The following is a 20,642-nucleotide window of genomic DNA, read 5'->3' on the forward strand; positions in this document are numbered from 1 at the left end:
AGTTGCATTGTTTGCTGTGTAACCAAAACTATGTAGTCAGCTTTGAGCTTGCTGTTTGTTATGCATGTATCCAATTTAGTAGCAGAATGAAATCTTAAGAATGTAGAAGATAATGGTGTGTTAATGAGAGGCTAGCTAAGAGATGTAGAGCTTTGAGTTTGCTATTTGCTATGCATGTATCCAATTTAGTAAGAGAATGAAATCTTAAGAATGTAGATTATAATGGTGTGTTAATGAGAGGTAGCTAAGAGATGTAGAGCTTTGAGTTTGCTATTTGCTATGCATGTATCCAATTTAGTAAGAGAATGAAATCTTAAGAATGTAGATTATAATGGTGTGTTAATGAGAGGTAGCTAAGAGATGTAGATTAGAACATGATTAAATCCATAGAAACAATAGTGGTGGATGTACTTGTGACAAGCAACTGTAGACCAATTGGATATCCTAATGCAATTAAACCAGGAGATTGCTATAAAGATTGTACAAGGACTGGTGGGCAATCGGGGACTAGCTCAATGACTGTCTCAGTTTTGATTTGCAAATTACTTCTTGAAGAATCTTCTGCGTCTCCTGGTCGTTTGTGGGGCAGGAGAAACCACGACACCACTCAGCACTACTATCTTACCAGGCAAATGGTGCTATCCTATTAGGCAATGCGCCATCAAGAATGAGGGATTCACACTCCCCCACCCCTCCAACATTCTTCTAAACTTAAGCGAGTATAGGCCCAGAGGCGTCAAATGCTTTCATTCCAGCATAATTCTAGTAAATTTCCTCTAAAACCTCTCCATACCTAGCACATCCTTTCTTAGAAATAGGGCCCAAAACTGCTCACAATACTCTAATTCGGACGTGGATGTAGGAGACATGATCACCAGGTCTGCAGATAATACCAAGACTGATGGAAATGATGACAGTATGGATGTTAGTCAAGCTATATGATAATATCATTGTGTCATGAAATGGGTTGAGAAATTGTAGATAGGGTTTAATCAGGTAAATGTCAAGTGATACATTTTACGAAGCTAATGAAGCTACAACATACCCTATGAACGGTAGGGTCCCCTACAGAGTACTGAGGAACAAGGAAATCTTGGTGTACAAATCCAAATCCATATGCAAAATATAACATGGTTAAGAACTCATATGGAATGCTGGTTTTCACTCATCATTGGTCAGACCTCCGCTGGAGAACTGCACACAGTTCCGGTCACCAACATTTAGGAAGGCGTGATAGTGCTGGGAAGAGTGCAGAGGAGATACTCCAGGTTATAGTTTGGAATGGTGTGTTTCAGTCATAAAAGGAGACTGGGTCTGTTTACCCTGGAGCAGAGGAGTTTAAGACAGGACATAGCTAAGGTATATAAAATTATGCCAAGCTATTCAGTTACATCCTAGACTTATTCATCCATGCTTCATTAGTGATTAATCAGACACAATGGACAAAGAGTGTTCAAGTTAGATGGCAGCACAATATAAACATATTTGTTTTTATTTTTGACTAATACTTTTTAACATTTTATTTCAGCACATCAAAGGTAAGATTTGTCTCCTTTCTCTGACCCTTGACTGCTGACATAGTCTCAACTTACATTGATCTGTTATATTGGAAACAAATACAATGTGATGCTTATCAAAAGTGTGAACTAACACTCATTTGGTAAATTAGGGATCCAAAGTGGATTTCTGATTTGTGGATAAAAATGACTAATAGTCATGGTTACAGACAGGCCAAGATTTTGCACAGCATTCGCATTAACCCTTTTTTGAGTTTGTTGATAAAAGGGTATGTAAAGGGGGTTTCTTTTTTCTCTTTGTTACTGTTGGGAAAGGGTTTCCTTTTGTTAACTAGCAGGAATGCTAATTTACTGATAACGAGAATGGTATTCCTTTGTAAACCAAATGGGGATTAATGTTCTTTCTTCTGAGTCTGTAAGCTTTTGTTGACGGGCTTTTGGGCAGATCGGCGCGAGAGGGTCGAGAGAGAGGACGCAATGCTCTAAGCTGGGCGAGGATCGGACCCCAAAGGGGGGTCCGAGGCCGGGAGATTCTCCAAGGGGGGGGGGGATGAAGCTAGATGTGCTTGGTTGACCACTCGGAGGGTCCTGAGCTGTTTGGAGAGTCGAGGAGTTCGGAGGGTCCTGAGCTGCGAGTCAAGGAGTTCGGAGGGGATCGAATGGTGGCCAGAAGACTTCAGTAATTGAGCTCCAATGGCTGTGCACGAAGTGGTTTGGACTTTGATAAGTTTGGCGCCTTTTCTTTAATTTTCTCTTCATATATACTGTATCGTTATTAATCACTTAGTTATAGTAACCTTTATAAATTGTACTCATTTAATCGCATATGGTGTACTGTCTGGTTTTGGGCGAGGCGGGGACATCACACAGCATCCACACCAGCTGATTACCCAGTTTGGCGGGACCGGAGGCTGTTCCCCCTAGACAAGAACGAGCTGAGCGAGCCTGAGGCGACCCAGGGGGTTACATTGTGGGGTGCTCGTCCGGGGTTGATTTCTGTAGAAGCTGTGTGATCACCCTCTTTAAATTGTGTCTGCGGCAAAGAGCTGGTGTGCCTTTGTGGGTGTGCGATTGCTGGTTATCGCTGTGTGTGTGTTGGGTGGGGTGGTTGCTGTTGGCTGACGAAATGGTGGTGGGACCATGGGTTGTCTGTATTGTTTGGAGAGTGAGGAGTGACAGGTTGGGATGTTTCAGCAGTGGTGAGCTCCGCCCGGTTATTGGAATAATGTCCAGCCCTAAAGGGGCGGAGGCGTGGGCGGAGCGGACCTCTCAGTTGTTGGGTGAGTGGCAGTGCTTGGCTGAGGAAAAGCGACAGGGACGGGTTGAAAGTTTGAGTAGGCGGGCTGGTGACTTTGTTAGAACTGTCAGGCGCAATTACCTCGAAGTGACCGCTGCCAGTTCTGGGAAAGTGTGGGAAAATGCGTGTGGTTCGACTGGAAGTCAAATGCCGCAGCTGGGGGGCTTATTATATCTGTGGCAGGAGATTGGTGGGAAGTTTTTAGGGTATCCCTTTTTGCCTAGGGGGGCAGATAAATTGCTTGTGGTGCCAAGGGGATCTGTCAAGGGGATCAGTTGTTCCGTTGATTTGAGAGGTGTCGGGAAACTTAGAGGAGGCCCAGTGGGGGAACGGCTTGGGGTCTCTGGGGGAGCACATTCCCAGCAATGTACCAAGGAACTCCCGAAAGGAACAGACCCTATTCCTGAAGGCTTAGAGGGGCCATGCGCACAGGTGTTGTTACGGATGGATGGATGGAAGTCAAGTTAAAGCCATCCTCGGCACCGGGGCGCCGGTGAAGTTGCTGTACAGTTTGTTTCATAACCGTTATTGGAAGCATTTACCCTTGACGACATTGAGGACACTGGTGATTCGGGGTACCAGTGCCGGTGATTATCCAGACAACGGTTGTTGGTCAGTGAAAATGGAGTTCTTAGAGGCAAATGTGGAGGAGACTGAGGTTCATGAATCGTTAATGCTGATGTGTCCGGACCCTGTTGAGACGGGCAGCTTTTCTGTTCTAGAGAGAACCAAAATCCTGCTGGTGCGCTTGGGAGCCTGCCCGGAGGAGGCGGGTGAATGCTGTTTGGAGGCATTGTCGATGCACCCAGGGTTTCGAGCTGCTTGTGCGGACGTGTGTAGCAGCATTGGGCTGATACCGAATTCAAACAAGAGCCAGTGGTGGTACGGCCTGGGGGAAGTATCTGAGGGTGAGACCCTCTTAGTGGACGCTGCGAAATACCACAAGGGAGGGGAGTTGACTGCTGAAGACACCTCGGAGACAGAGAGGTTGCAGCAACTGGCCCCTACAGCCGTGGAAGATGTAGGCAGCGTGTGTATGGATTATATTGCGTTGAAGAGGCGCACTGTCAGTGACCAGAATATGGCCCTGAGGGCCAGAGAGGCGATGGCCTGTCTGAGTGGTGTGAAGTAGTTTAAGGTGCTGGATCTGAGGAGTGGATGTTGCCAGATCCCGATGAGTGGGGCCAACAAGGAGAAGACGGCCGTTATAAATTCCCTAGGAGTCTTCGGGTCCGAAAAGATGCCACAGGGCATATCTGGAGCCCTTGCAACCTTCCTGCGGGGCAGGTGGAAGACCATAGGGGATGTGGAGGCGTTTGGAGTTTTGGTGTATGTGGATGATCTCTTGGTATTTGGATTTGCCTCAGGAGAATATGAAGTGAGGTCGTTGCAGGAGCAGCTGAGAACTACCGAGTTAAAGTGTTTTCGGGACACGTGCCAGGGCTGGCGAAGGTCGCAGCTCGTGAGAGACTGTCTCTACGGAATCAAGTTTGAAATGAAGACGGAGAGACTGGAGAAAGTGATCTGGAACCATTCGGAAGACTTACAAGTTGGAGAGAATGAAGAACGTTGTCTGACTGAGGGTAATAGCAAACTGAGAACCCGGAGAGGGGAGTTTGCAGAGGTGAAGAAATTACAGACGAATCTCAGAAGAGAGAAGCGGAAGCTTGAAGGGAACCTGAAGATGACCATCGACAGTTCAAATGAAGTGCAAAACCTGAAAGTTGATCTGGAAGAAGTCATGAGGAAGAAAAAGCTGGAGAGAAGTGCAGTGAATACTGAACAGGAGGCTGAAGAGACTGCGGGAGCAGTGCAGGCCACGTGTTTCCGTTTGGAGAAGATCAAACAGCAGCTACTGATCACAGGAATGAGGAAGAATACAGATTCGATGGATGATGTGCTGGATGTGTGGTACATGCTGCCTTTTGCTGACTTTCCCTCGATTGAGGAAGAGACCTTTGGCCCTTCTCCCATTGAGTCAGGTGTAGCGGGGAGGGTTAGCTGTGTGCAGTGTGGGGCATGAGTGAGAGGTTGAGAGAGGAGTTGGTAGTGGGCCCAAGGTATCCCCAGTTGTGTCCGAGCCTGAAGGGTTTAGGTGAGGGGGTACGGAGGCCTCAGAAGGGTTAGGGAACTCCCAGATAGTTGGCCTAAGTAGCGCCTGAGGAACAGGGCGTGAAGGTTACTGTGTGGGGAGGAGATGTCACTGTTTGTGCTTGGGTTACGGTGTGTTGGCAGGAAAGGTGGCGAGTTATTTAGTAGTCATGAGGACATGACTTTTATTTGGTGGAGGAAGTGTGTAAAGGGGGTTTCTTTTTTTCTTTGTTACTGTTGGGAAAGGGTTTCCTTTTGTTAACTAGCAGGAATGCTAATTTACGGATAACGAGAATGGTATTCCTTTGTAAATCAAATGGGGATTAATGTTCTTTCTTCTGAGTCTGTAAGCTTTTGGGCAGATCGGCGCAAGGGGGTCGAGAGAGAGGACGCCATGCTCTAAGCTGGGCGAGGATCGGACCCCAAAGGGGGGTCCGAGGCCAGGAGATTCTCCGAGGAGGGGGGGTGGGAATGAAGCTAGATGTGCTTGGTTGACCACTCGGAGGGTCCTGAGCTGTTTGGAGAGTCGAGGAGTTCGGAGGGTCCTGAGCTGCGAGTCGAGGAGTTCGGAGGGGATCGAATGGTGGCCAGAAGACTTCAGTAATTGAGCTCCAACGGCTGTGCACGAAGTGGTTTGGACTTTGATAAGTTTGGTGCCTTTTCTTTAATTTTCTCTTCATATATACTGTATCGTTATTAATCACTTAGTTATAGTAACCTTTATAAATTGTACTCATTTAATCGCATATGGTGTACTGTCTGGTTTTGGGCGAGGCGGGGACATCACACAGCATCCACACCAGCTGATTACCCAGTTTGGCGGGGCCGGAGGCTGCTCCCCCTAGACAAGAACGAGCTGAGCGAGCCTGAGGCGACCCAGGGGGTTACAGGTAAAATCAAAATCTGACAGCACAACTCTCTTTTAGCACTAAATTGAGAATGATGCTTAAGTAAATGATAAAGTAAATGCACCAGTTTTGTGAACTTATGCTGGATAATTACAACCTTTGTTTGGTCATTTCAAATCTTTAAAACCGTTAGTATTTTAAGTACTGTAGGCCTATGATCAAGAGGTATTCTTTTTTGCTGATTATTATTTCTTAGTAACTTTAATGATTTATTTTCAGTTTGTCAGTAACGTATCTGCTTGACCATGTGTTTAAACCAATAATAATAACCTCTAGGTTTCTGCTTACTTAATGCACAAAATAATCCTAAAATACCTCTAATATAAACAGTCATATTGTAAAAACAAATCCCGACACTTGCCTTTGTATCTTCCAGTTGGTACGAAGTTTTTTCTGCAATGACTTGTATCCACTAGTGGTAGAAAATAGTTCTTTTTTTGATGCGTTGAAAACTATAATGTTTCGTTGATCCTTCTCCATGTTATCCTAAAAAGTACAACACGTCTATTGGTAACATATTACTGCAAAGTTAAAAATTCACATGTAACTTTATCCTCCCAAAGACACAGTTGGGATAAATTTATATTTTCACAGATACAAGCCACATTATACCTCTGAATTGGTCTCGATTCAATTTATACAAACTTATTACCACAAAGACTTCAAAGCATTCAAAGTTGATTAATGAACAAGAAAGCAGAAAAATCTGATTGTGATAACTGTAGTATATCTCCCTGCTGTCAACAGCAAAGTAAGTCATTGCTAGGGTCATCCACAGCTCCAGAGTGTGGATCTTGTTGGTTTAGACATAGGGGTTCCCAACCATTTCTATGCCACAGACCAATGCCATTAACTAAGAGGTCTGTGGACCCCAGGTTGGGAACTCCCGGAAGGCAGAGTGAACACGTTCTTTCCCTCATCAGAATCAGGTTTAATATCACCGTCATATGTCGTGAAATTTGTTGTCTTTGCAGTAGCAGTAGTACATTGCAATACTTAATATAGAAAAAAACTGAATTACAGAAATTGGATGACAGAGGAGGGAACTTGTTCTTGAATTGTTTGGTGTGTGCCTTCAGGCTTCTGAACCACCTTCCAGATGGTAGTAATGAGAACAAGGCATGCCCTGGGTGTTGGGGGTCCTTAATAATAGTTGCCACCTTTTTTAAGATGTCCAGGATACTATGGAGGCTAGCGCCCATGATAAAGCTGACTAAGTTTACAACTATCTTCAGTTTATTTTGATCCTGTTCAACAATGTGAAATGAACACAAGCAGCGCACCAATACAAGATCCCTTTAGAACATTGCTAAGCCTTTGACAATGAATCAGGCCAGACTGTGGAGCACTCTGCTCAGATTCTGCTGCCCAGATTAATTTACTTCACAGTGGCAGCCAAACCATGATAATAACTAATTACTCAATCACTCAAGATTAATTTAGCACATGTACAAATGTTTGTACATTGAAACATACAGTGAAATGCACTGTTTGCATTAACAACCAACATAAACTGAGGATGTACTGGGTATAGTCCACAAGTGTTCTCACTCATTCCAGTGCCAACGTAGCCAACCAGATTGATTCCTGGGATGGCAGGACTTTCATACGAAGAAAGACTGGACCAAATAGGCTTATACTCACTGGAATTTAGAAGATTGAGGGGGGATCTTATTGAAAAGTATAAAATTCTAAAGGGATTGGACAGTGTAGATGCAGGAAGATTTTTTCTGATGTTGGGGAAGTCCAGAATGAGGGGTCACAGTTTAAGGATAAAGGGGAAGCCTTTTAGGACCGAGATGAGGAAAAACTTCTTCACACAGAGAGTGGTGAATCTGTGGAATTCTCTGCCACAGGAAACAGTTGAGGCCAGTTGATTGGCTATATTTAAGAGGAAGTTAGATATGGCCCTTGTGGCTAAAGGATTCGGGGGTATGGAGAGAAAGCAGGTACAGGGTTTTGAGTTGGATGATCAGCCATGATCATACTGAATGGCAGTGCAGGCTCGAAGGGCTGAATGGCCTACTCCTGCACCTATTTTCTATGTTTCTATGTAGCATGTCGACATACACCACCAGTTAGGTCACAGTATTATTGAGTCTTATGCTTAATTCTACACCTCATATTTTAATACTATTGTTAAAGCATGAAAGAGCACACAAACAATTTACTAAATGGTATCAGAAAAGAGGCACTCCAGTTATGTTGGCAGACTGCAAAGTTTTACTGAGAGAGCATCACGAAATGTTCCACAGCATTTTCTGCATTCACCCTTTTTAATTCTACAACTGCAAGTTGGAATAATCCTGACATCATATTGGAAACAAGATCTACAGCACGAATAATACTTCCATTTTTTTTGTTTACATAAAACAACAAAATATTTTGGACAATGGATGATAACATTAAGAAATATTATTCCTGCAAATCAGTATTCTATTGCAAGTAGGAATACTGAAAAGTGCACAAAATATAATGCTATTAAAGACTATATTCCGAAGGCTCATTAACTATTGCTTATAATCAAAATCAAAAGAAGGATCTGTTTATTACATAATCTGACATTCCAATGGAGTAAACATACACTGGAGCATTGTTGGTAGTACTATCTTTTAGACAAAAATTTAGAAATTGCTTGGGACATCCTGTAAGTTTCTTAGAAGTTCCTCCATGCATCATTAAAATAGCTTTTTAATACTGATGCAGTACTCAGTTATACCATAAGATGGTGGTACTCAACTAAAATACTTGAGATTTACGTTGTCCAATTCTAATGACAACATGTAGCCATTCAAAAATGCAGATGTCATTGTACGAATATGATGATTTTACAATATTATCAAAAGATGTCCAAGAAGATAGAGAAATATTTAAAATTTGCATATGATTCAACCATGTGATAAAATCATCCCTCACAAATTGCAAAGAAGACATTTCTAGCATGTTACTCTGGAGTCTATTCCTACAGTAGAAAAATCCTTAGTGAAACCTGATGAATAAAAATTTCACTCAGTTAATTATGTACTAAATCTTGAAAATTTCTAAAATCCCAACAAATAGTTATTCAACAAAAGAATGAATTACATTTGAAATAGAGTCTCAAAATCGGGCATGATAAGAGGATAACCTTTTTGTTCTATTTAATCCAGATCACCTAGAAAACCAGAAAACATCACAATAGTATCTAAACCAATTGCTCAATTTGTAGTAATTTATATTTCAAATAGCAAGGTAATTACTGAGAGATAGGTGGAACATAGGCAAAATTGCTACATTGGCAATATAGCTGGTACAGGTATCTTATCAGTCAGCAAATTGTCCCTCCCTCTTACTCAGTTGCTGCATCTGTTCCCAAGTTGAACCATTTTGGTCTCCGACTTCTGAAATGTCCTCCTTTCAGAAACGTGGCTTCCCCTCTCACACATTTCCTGTTTTCACCAACCCCAACCCATCTCCCTCCCAAGACAGAACAGAGATAGAGTTCCCTTGGTTCTCACCTTTCAGCTCATTAGCTTCCACATTCAGTACACATCCTTCACCATTTTTACCTGCCTCAATTGTCACAACTTCCCTCTTTCCCCTCATCTTTCTGCTTTCTACAGGAACCACACTCTTCATGGCTCACTGGTCCCTTGCCATCCACCTCTCCACATACCCTGGCACTTTCCCTTACAACTGTAGGAGATGTAACTGTCATCCTTTGCCTCCTCCCTCACCACTACCCAGGGACATTAACAGCTTTTCCAGATGTGGCAGATTTTCACAGGTACTTCATTGAACCTGGTCTCACAATCGGTGTATTTGGTACTCACAATATGGCGTCCTCTGTACGAGTGAGACTAAGCCCAGACTAGGTAACTGTTTTGCCAAGCAGCTGCACTCTGTCTGCAACAACCATCTTGAGCTTCTAGTTGTATTTCCTTTCAAAGTTCAAAGAACATTATTATCAAACTATAAATAGTATATAACCTTGAGATTCGTCTTCTTGCAGGCAGCCACAAAACAAAGAAATGCCATAGAACCAGTTTTAAAAAAACACACACACACAAGACCATCAAATGTGTGAAAAAAAGAACAGCTCCCCTTCTCATATCTACACTGACCCATCTGTCATCAGCCTTTTCCAAAGCCCTAGTGAGGGCAAATACACACTAAGAGAACATAATCTACATGGTAGCTTTTAACCCAATGGCTTGATTATTGAATTTTCCACTTTCAGTTAACCCACAGCTAATTTTCCTTTCCTTTCCCACTGCTGTCAGACCTCCCAGGTTCACTCTCTATTTGTCCATCTTTTGTATTCCACTCCACCCATCATCTACTGGCTCCTGTTCTACCACTCTTCACCCCAACTTCTATATACTAGCAATCCTTCCTCAGCCTCCAATTCCCATTCAGGGTCTAGATCTGAAACGTTCACATCTGTTATTCTTCTGTAGATGCTGCTTGACCTGTTGAGTTCTCCAACCAGCAAAAAGTTTTATTCTTCGTCTCAATTTGGATAATTGGTGTAGAAGGTTCTGTGCTAGTCTCAATCAAGTACTTTTTTTTGGAGTTAGGCTAATTTAGTCATTTTCCATTTATACTTTGAGTTTTCCACAGGAATTTGGCATATGCTAACTTAAACACGGAACTAAACCAATGAGAGAAAAACTATAAGTTTGGGTGATAACAGTTGTTGGATTCATGTATATGCATGCATCATCATATTTGTTAAAATTATATGCTCTGGCAGTAATATTTTTATATAACAATGTCCAGCCATCATAAATAAAAATATACACCTTGAAGATTTTTGAAAAAAAATTATGGCAAATGATTTTTTTTTAAAACACAAAATGCTGGCAGAACTCAGCAGGCCAGACAGCATCTATGGGAGGAGATAGTGACGACGTTTCGGGCCAAAACCCTTCATCACTCCTGATGAAGGGTTACGGCCCAAAACATAACCATTGAAGTGCTGAAGGTTTAAAATTTATTTCCAGCATCTGCAGATTCACTCGTGTTACTGCAAATGATGTTACTTTACCTAAGGTACAAAAAAACCCTGGGAATGTACAATGAATTGATAATAGATTATGGAATTTGATTGATTTACTTAAACATATCTTTATGAATTTGTAGTGTCTATTTTGAAATTGTTACCCACAATGACACTACTGGATTCCCAAGGGCTTTTCTCAGATATATTAAAATTACAAAATCATTTTAAGCACGTGTTAAGACACAGATGGAGGGGGGGTACTGTCAGAAAGTATAAACAATATCCTGGAAATGCACGTATGAAAGCATGTAGTGTTTGGAAGCGAGACCCTGAGAAAAAACAGTGAAGAAACTTTGCAATGTAAACTTGCCTTTATCATCAGGCTGTTGGGCATTGGAGTTTGTTACATGGGATGTCTTTCACGACTATGCGCATACTATGAACTGCTAGCAAGATATACAGATCTTAGGAAAGAAGCATGCATTATACTGTGGAAATCTAAATTTTGGTGACTCTACTTCATAAAGATCATAAAACTGTTGATTGTTTTACACAAGGAAAAGAATATAAAAACCGGACAAGTAATCATTATACATTCCATTTCCTCTAATTTCTAAATGCTGTTGTGTACTAATGAGAAAAGTTAATGGCAAATATTTGTAGTATTAAACATAAAATATTGATAATTCATACAAGGGCAGCCAATATCAAACTCAAAATCGAATTCATATGTAGATGATATGTACTTATGAATTTGAAGACATTCATACAATTTCCTCAAGCGATAACTACTGACCGCAAAGAATGTTTACGTAAGTAATGCATGTCACTCTATGTTTACATCTGAACGAATCTGAGTATGAGGCCGGAAACGTTTAGTAAATGCAACACACGCAAAATGTCCCAATGAGAGGCCCAAAACATCGACTGTTTACTCTTTTCCATAGATACTGCCTGACCTGCTGAATTCCTCCAGCATTTTGCGCGTGTTGCTCGAATTTCCAATATCGGCAGATTTTATCTGGTTTACGTTTAGAAAATGAACTGTTTCTGCGGTTATCGCCATGACTACTATCAGATAAACACAGAATTCGCAACACCAACCAGAATTCGGAGGATCAGTTTATTCTTCTATATGTTCTGATAGCAAATTGTGTGATTGATTTTATTATAGTTATATCGCACCAGAACTAAACAAATCTCCCACAGCAGCCCCTCACCTGGACACCAACGACCATGCTCCCCGCTTCCCTTCATTGGTTGGCGCCGCGTTGCATCTTGGGCTGTTACCAGGTGCCGCGCTGCACTCTGGGCCGGTAGCGAAGCACCGCGCTGAACTCTGGGCTACAGCCATTTCCATGGAAACGAATCAGCGCTGCCGGAAGCAAGAGTGATGTCCACTGTAGTTCAGGTTTAGTGTTGTCGTAGACATACATATACGGTGTAAATGCCATGAGCTGTTTTTATTTGCTGCATGACGGACACATCCTTCCCTCCCGTCGGTAATATTTACAGGTACAGCCTCGGAAAGTCAACATCATCAAAGATCCCTACTATGCCATCTTCTCGCATCTACCATTGGCAGGAGATACCGGAGCATGAAGTCCGACACCACTAGGTTCGAAAGAGCTACTTGCCTTCAACCATTCGTTTCTTGAACCAACCTGTTCAATCCTAATCACAAGTTCAGTATAGCAATACCATGACCACTTCGATCACATTGCACTAAATTTGACTTTTTAAAATTCCAATTGTGTTCTTTCTTGTAAAAGTGTGCATAAATTATGTTTTTCAAGTGAATGCTGCTTATATTATGCCGTGTGCCTATTTCATTGCACCTGTACATTTATGTACTTGTGCATATGACAATAAACTCAACTTTGATATAACACAGCAGGCATGTTGAAAGAAGCGCAGCAAAATGCACTATTTTATCATACATAATGTGCAATATAAATATATTAGGCTGAAATATATTGCAGATCCATTGTCATCTGAAAAAAGCAGACTTGTTACTGAACATAGCAAAAATGTCTACCAGATAAAATTCATAAAGGGATAGATATGAGTATATGAAGATGGTTTATTTGGTGATTGAATGAGATTTTAATAAAGTACCAGGTTTAACATGAAGCACCATGGAAAAAGAGCTGGGAAGTGGAGTTTAATGCATAGCTATTAGAGACCCAGGCTCTGAAATGAAATTGGTGAGCCCTTTGCAATTGCATGAACACATAAGGTCACACACTGGGACTGTGGAGTAAAATACTGTGTGCTTCCCCTCTATTATTCACATACTTTTCATCTATTCTTCTACTGAAATGGACACATGCAATCAATTTCCATCTTTTTACATATTAAGTTGACAAGAGCCCCATAAAGCAAGTGACGTGGGCCATTTCTGTGCTGAAAAAGTGTCTGATTGTAAGATTATTGGAATTTAGGGAACCATTTGAGACCATTTGGCCTGTTATGACTTATTTCCACTTTGGCTCATAGCAGTTTTCCATTTCTGATGAAAGCTCATGTACTTGAACTTGTAATTCAGTTTTTCTCTCTCGGAGTTGAATACTACTTACTCTGCTGAACATTTTCAGTACATTGTACTTCTATTTCAGATTTCAACACATACAGTTATTTTGATCTTGCATTTCATCTTTCAATTATAGTTTTTCATAAGCATCATCCTTACAGAATATACTACTAATTAGCATTGTATTGTCAGAAAACTTGAATTTATTATAATAGATTTCCTCATCTAAGTCATTAATAAAGTTTCTGAAATGTGGACCCAGCAATGATACTTTTAACAATTCACCGGTCACAGCTCCTCCCCAAAAGTGTCCCATTTATTCCTCCTCTGTAAGAACAGCAATTCCTTAACAATAATTTCTTGCATTTTCCTTACCTTTGGCCAGTCTAACTGGTCTGTAGTTTCCTGTTTTTTCTCTCTCTCTTAAGTAACAAGGTTACGGACGTATATGTATACACACACTTCTTCTTCTTTGGTTGTCCATCGGAATCTAATGTCAACATCTACTCCTTTAACGGTGAGATCTTTGATGACTATACAGTCCTATCCTGGACTCACAAGTTCTATTGCAGATGGGACATGTATATGTGGTAGTGGTGGTAGTGATGGCAACCATGGCTGCATTTCTCCTGGCTCTCTTCTGCTGTCTTCTGGTTGTTCTTTCCATCTCCAGAATACAAAGCACGTCCCTACACAGCTGTCACCAAGTGTTACGGTCAGCAGCAACATCCTCCAGGTCCTCAGGTCTGATCTTGCACTTCCTCAAAGCGCACGCACACACACACACACACACACACACACACAAAATTCCAGTTAATTGGGCCATCAGTTAATCAACCCAACTGCTAATTTGGCTAATTCGAGATAACTCTTAAAGAACTAAAACCAATCAAGAAAATAATCAGCATTTTCTTTATTTATTTGGGTCACTATGCTATTTGATGGGACAGGAGACTGTTGCCAAACAGTTTCTAACCAGTGTCAGTCATGTGCACTTGTGTGGTCATCAGACTCTATACCATGCTTAGAGTGAACAGTTTTTAAATAGTGTCAGTTAAGTGTATTTGTATTCAAAAAGCAGTGAATTTGTTACTGATAGTAGGTGAGAAATAAGCTGTAAAAAAATTCTGAACTATTTACTTACTGCTTGTAGATGCCAGAAAAGGCCATGACTGAAAATGAAACGATTTCACTACTTCAAGTAGAAACTACAAAGAAATTCAAGGTACTGTATCATATTGAATGTAACGATGGAAGTTATGTCAACACTCATGTCCCCATCTACATCAGCAGAGTTGTAGTATAGTTGTAGTTGTAGAGCGAGTATCAAGCTTCAGATTCCTTGGTGTCCACATTTCTGATGATCTCACCCGGTCCCTGAACCTCCATCCTGATCAAAAAGGCGCAACAGCGCCTTTATTTCCTGTGGAACATCAAGAAAGCTCACCCCGTCCCAGGATACTTATGGACTTTTACCGCTGTACCATTGAGAGCATACTCACCAACTGCATCTCAGTGTGGTATGGCAATTGTCCTGTATCGGACCACAAAGCACTCCAGTGGGTGGTGAAAACTGCCCAATGGATTATCAGCACCCAATTGCCCACCATTGATAACATCTACTATAAACGCTGACGTACAAAAAAGCTGGATGAACTCAGCAGGTCGGGCCGCATCTGTTGAAAGAAGCAGTCAACGTTTTGGGTCAAGACCATTCGTAAGGACTAAAGAAGGAGGGAGCAGAGGCCCTATAAAGAAGGTGGGGGGAGGGTGGAAAACTAATCACAGAAAAGATCAAGGGGTGGGGGAGGGGGTAGGCAGGAGAGGTGAAGAAGGAATCTAAGGGGAAAGCACTATGGGTAGTAGAAGAAGGCAGAGTCATGAGAGGTGATAGGCAGCTGGAAGAGGAGTTAGAGTGAAAGTGGGATGGGGGAAGGGAGAGGGAGGGAATTACCAGAAGTTGGAGAATTCGATGTTCATACCAAGGGGCTGGATACTACCCAGACGGTATATGCTGTTCCTCCAACTGAAGTTTGGCCTCATCATGGCAGTAGAGGAGGCCATGTATGGACATATCCCAATGGGAATGTGAAGGAGAGTTGAAGTGAGTGGCAACCAGGAGATCCTGTCTGTTGTGGCAGACGGAGCGGAGGTGCTCAATGAAGTGGTCCTCCAATCTGCGTCGGGTCTCGCTGATGTAGAGGAGGCCACACCGGGAGCATCAAATGCAATAGATTATCCCAACAGACTCACAAGTGAAGTGTTGCCTCACCTGGAAGGACTGGGGCCCTGAATGGTGGACTTTCAACAGATGCTGCCCGACCTGCTGAGTTCATCCAGCTTTTTTGTACGTCTTGATTTGACCACAGCATCTGCAGCGTATTTTGTATTTACTATAAGCGCTACCTGGGCAGGACAAAAAGCATTATCAAGGATGCATCTCACCCTAACCATGGACTTTTTACTCTCCTCTCTTCCGGTAGGTGCTTCAGGTGCCTCTGCTGCCACACCTGCAGTCTCAGGAAGAGCTTCTTCCCCGAGGCTGTGACCCTGCTGAAACTCACATCACAGTGCTAAGCAGTATTGCACCCATATTGCACTGTCTTAGTACTTTCATATTTGTATGCTGTAGCACTTACTTTTTATTCGCAGTTATTTTGTAAATAACACTATTCTTTTGCACTTTAGATGCTAATTGCATTTCATTGGCTTTGTATCTGTACTTGGCAAAATGACAATAAAGTTGAATCTAAACTAATCTAATCTAATTTCGTTCCTGTCTTCAATTGTCTCAAGTGTGCTATCCTGGAATTGTTGACTCCAAATAAACAGGTTCATTATTAAATAACTGACATTCACTATTAAATAATTGATTGAATTGCTACACAAAATAATTGCTCCTGTGTTTTGGGTGATGATTTGAATGAAATATATTGTATTTTGAGGGGAGTGGTGATGTTGCAATGGTTAAATTCCAGATTAAGATACCAAAGGCCATAACAATCATTTTAGAGAACTGCGTTGAAAAGTGCTCACTATGGCAGCTATGGAATTTAAAATCATTCAACAATCTGGAGTTAAAATAAAATAGCCATTAGGTCCCCAAAACTATTGGATTGTTAAAAAAAAATGTTCAATCTGTCATTTTGTGCATATGGGGGAGGGGGACAGTAATCTGCTATCCTTAATTGATTTGGCCTGTATGTATCATAAATCACCAATGTGGTGAAGTCTTAAGTGGCCTAATAAGTGCAATTAGGTCTGGACAATAAATGCTGGGATAATCTGTGATTAAGAGCAATGTTTGGACTTGAACTATTTACAATATATAGAATAGAAAAGCAGAATATTTTTAAAAGCTGCTGGACCAGCAGTTCTTGAGAACTAAAGAGAATTTGGTGTTCTTTATCATGGATCATTAAAAAATATAAACAGTAGATAAGCAATCATTTAGGAAGATAGATATTAAATTAGGCATAATTGCAAGGATATTAGTGTTAGAGAGTAACAATGTTTTGCTATGATTTTGTTAGATGTTTATGAACTTATTTAGAGCACTGTTTCTCACTGTTACCATCAGGTAGGAGGTACAGAGGCCTGAAGGCACACACTCAACGATTCAGGAACAGCTTCTTCCCCTCTGCCATCCGATTCCTAAATGGACGTTGAACCCATGAGCACTACCTCACTTTTTAAATATGTATTTCTGTTTTGCACAATTTTAAATCTATTCAATATGCATATATTGTACTTTATTCATAATTATTATTTTTCTTCTTCTATATCATGTATTCTACTGAACTGCTGCTGCTAAGTTAACACGTTTCACGATGTACCGGTGATAATAAACCTGATTCGATTCTGATTCTGATTCCCAGTACTGTGTACACCTTTGATGTTGTAATCTAATGAATGATTGGCTTGCCTTGGCACTGGTGCAGTAGAGTCTCACTGGACTTATTACTGGAAATTATGCGATTCTTATTTGAAAATTATTGAGTAAAACATATCTCTGTCCTGTGGAGTTTAAATTACCTCCAGAAAAGAAAAGACTTGCCAGCATAAATTGTAGGAGACCATTTCTTGCTGGAGAGTATAGAACATCTCAGATAGTCAGCTTTAGGTGTGGTGAGTGGACATTCATTCACAGGTCTACTTCAGAAGTGTACTCTGGGTCCTTATTTGTTGACTATGTTCAAGAAACATTGATAAGTTTTGGAAATAAGGGTAATGAGTATCTTACTGATTTAGTAACCTAGGTGATCAGACATTTTATGGATAACAGATTCCTCACCTGCCCCCCCCCCCCCCACACACACAATGGCATAGTGAACTAAATGTATTTTTTAACAATCCAATAGTCTTAGGGACTTGATTGAAATTTTTGAGGATGTGACTAAACACATTGACAAAGGTAAAGCAGTAGATGTAGTGTATAGGGATTTCAGCAAGGCATTTGACAAGGTACTCCATGCAAGGCTTATTGAGAAAGTAAAGAGGCATGGGATCCAAGGGGACCTTGCTTTGTAGATCCAGAACTGGTTTGCCCACAGAAGGCAAAGAGTGGTTGTAGATGGGTCATATTTCTGCATGGAGGTCGGTGACCAGTGGTGTGCCTCAGGGATCTGTTCTGGGACCCCCTACTCTTTGTGATTTTTATAAATGACCTGGATGAAGAAGTGGAGGGATGGATTAGTAAATTTGCTGATGGTACAAAGGTTGGAGGTGTTGTGGATAGTGTGGAGGGCTGTCAGAGGTTACAGCGGGACATTGATAGCATGCAAAACTGGGCTGAGAAGTGGCAGATGGAGTTCAACCCATATAAGCGTGAGGTGGTTCATTTTGGTAGGTCAAATATGATGACAGAATATAATATTAATGGTAAGACTCTTCGCAGTGTGGAGGATCAGAGGGATCCTGGGGTCCGAGTCCATAGGTCACTCAAAGCTGCTGCGCAGGTTGACTGTGGTTAAGAAAGCATATAGTGCATTGGCCTACAATTGAGTTTAGGAGCCAAGAGATAATGTTGCAGCTTTATGGACCCTGATCAGACCCCACTTGGAGTACTGTGCTCAGTTCTGGTTGCCTCACAATAGGAAGCATTTGGAAACCATAGAGAGGGTACAGAGGAAATTTACAAGGATTGGGGAGCATGCCTTTTGAGAATAGGTTGAGTGAACTTGGCCTTTTTTTCCTTAGAGTGGTGGAGGATGAGAAATGACCTGAAAGAGGTGTATAAGATGATGAGAGGAATTGCTCGTGTGGATAGTCAGGCTTTTTCCCAGGGCTGTAATGGCTAATACGGGAGGGCACAGTTTTAAGGTGCTTGGGATTAGGTACAGAGAAGATGTCAGGGGTAAGTTTTTTTACACAGAGAGTGGAATGGGCTGCCAGTGATGGTGGTGGAGGCAGATACAACAGGGTCTTTTAAGAGACTCCTGGACAGGTACATGGAGCTCAGAAAAATAGAGGGCTATGTGTAACCCTAGGTAATTTCCATGGTAAGGACATGTTCAGCACAGCTTTGTGGACCGAAGGGCCTGTATTGTGTTGTAGGTTTTCTATGTTTCCATGACTTTATAGTGATTTAAAAAAAAATTTCAGATTGCTAACTGATCCAAGGAATGAAAGGGTTAACATATGAGGAAAATTTGACAGCTTTGGGGCTGTACGCACAGGAGTTTCAAGAATGAGGGGGGTTTAATTGAAATTGAATATTGAATATCTACTGAATATTAAAGGACCTAGATAGTGTGGATGTGGAGAAGATGCTTTGTAGTGGAAAAGTTGAGGACCAGAGGGCACAGTCTCAGAATAGAAGGATGTTCTTTCAGAACAGAGATGAGGAGGAATTTCTTCAGTCAGAGGTTGGAGAATCTGTGGATTTCATTAATAAAGATGACTGTGGAGGCTAAGTCACTGGGTACATTTGAAGCGGAATTTGATAGGTTGTTGATTAGTAAGGGTGTCAAAGGCCATAGGGAAAGGCAGGGGAATGGCGTTAAAAGGGATAATAAATTAACCAGGATGGAATCAGAGTCAAAATAAGTTTAGTGCCACTGGAATATGTCGAGAAATATGTTGTTTTGTGCCAGCAATATATAGTAAAACATAATAATAAAAACTATAAGAATTATATATAAAAAAGAAAATTAAATAAGTAATGCAAAAAGAGAGGGAAAACTACTGAGGTAGTATTCATAGGATCATTGTTCATTCAGAAATCTGAAAGCCAAGTGGAAGAAACTGTTCTTGAACACTGAATGTGTGTCTTTAGGCATGTGTACTTCCTCCTTGATGGTAGCAATGAGAAGAGGGAATGTCCTGAGAGATGGGGTCCTCAGTGATGGGCGCCACCTTTTTGAGGCATTGCCTGTTGAGTGTATCCTGGATGCTGGGGAAGCTAGCGCCCATAATAGAGCTGGCTGAGTTTACAACTTTCTGCAGCTTTATCCAATCTTGTGCAGTGGTCCCTCCATACCAGATGTTTATGCAATCAGTTAGAATGATTTCCATGATACATCTGTAGAAAGTTGCTTGTGTCTTTGATGACCTAACAATTCTCCTCAACCACCTAATGAAATGTAGCCACTGTCGTGCCTTCTCTGTAATTGCATCAATATGTTGGGTCAAGGGTAAATCATTTATGACATACAGGAATGTGAAACTGCTCAGCCTTTCCACTTCTGATCCCTCGATAAGGACTGGTGTGTGTTCCCTCAACTTCCCCTTCCTGAAGTCCACAACCAATTCCTTGGTCTTACTGGTGTTGAGTGCAAGGTTGTTGCTTCGAATCCACTCAAACAGCTGATCTATCTTGCTCCTGTATGACTCCTCATCACCATCTGGAATGGTGAGGCAGACTTGATGAGCTGAATTACCTAAATCGGCTCCTATATCTTGTGTCTTGAGGTTTAAAATCCTTCTGTAAAACATTATGTACTATGTACATAGAATACTATGTACAGAATATTCCAAATTTCAGCAAAACACCTGGTAAGATTTTGCTATCAGAAAATACTACTAAACATCGATTGCTGAAAATGAGACAGACTTCTGAATGCAGGAATTAGTGATTGAGGTTATGGATGTCAAACTTGCTTAAGTATAAAAAGTATACATTTGAAATTTATACAGACTTATAGTGATAGAAGCAGTCTTGTAGAAACTGTGTACACATTTATAATTGAGGTATCAAGACATATTTGAAAACTCATGCATGACAGTGCTGTAAAAAATAATAAATTCTATTCTATTATATTTCTATGCAAGACAATTATTTTTATTTCAAATTATGAATTTATTTCTCAGA

The 20,642-nt window shown here is 41.3% G+C and overlaps 1 protein-coding gene and 1 long non-coding RNA gene across 3 annotated transcripts in view; one reads left to right on the forward strand and one right to left on the reverse strand.

The window, feature by feature from the left end:
- The window catches only part of ift52 (intraflagellar transport 52 homolog (Chlamydomonas)), a 36,278-nt gene extending 24,159 nt beyond the window's left edge, over window positions 1-12,119 (reverse strand). The window contains exons 1-3 of one of the 2 annotated variants that reach the window (XM_059980788.1): window positions 12,018-12,076; window positions 9,626-9,733; window positions 6,175-6,299 (exon numbers count right to left, since the gene is read on the reverse strand). In XM_059980788.1, the coding sequence (XP_059836771.1) occupies window positions 6,175-6,293 (119 nt within the window). In that variant the 5' untranslated portion in view covers window positions 6,294-6,299; window positions 9,626-9,733; window positions 12,018-12,076. Of the gene's footprint in view, window positions 1-6,174; window positions 6,300-9,625; window positions 9,734-12,017 lie in introns of both variants that reach the window. The other variant, XM_059980787.1, reaches the window with a different exon arrangement.
- Window positions 12,120-12,155: 36 nt separating this feature from the next.
- On the forward strand, window positions 12,156-16,078 carry LOC132399896 (uncharacterized). The gene is made up of 3 exons (XR_009514131.1): window positions 12,156-12,415; window positions 14,484-14,555; window positions 15,814-16,078. It is a non-coding gene; the product is annotated as an uncharacterized LOC132399896 (long non-coding RNA).
- Window positions 16,079-20,642: the final 4,564 nt, after the last annotated feature.

Source organism: Hypanus sabinus, chromosome 9 (genome assembly GCF_030144855.1).
Source record: "Hypanus sabinus isolate sHypSab1 chromosome 9, sHypSab1.hap1, whole genome shotgun sequence".
Lineage (NCBI taxonomy): Eukaryota > Metazoa > Chordata > Chondrichthyes > Myliobatiformes > Dasyatidae > Hypanus > Hypanus sabinus.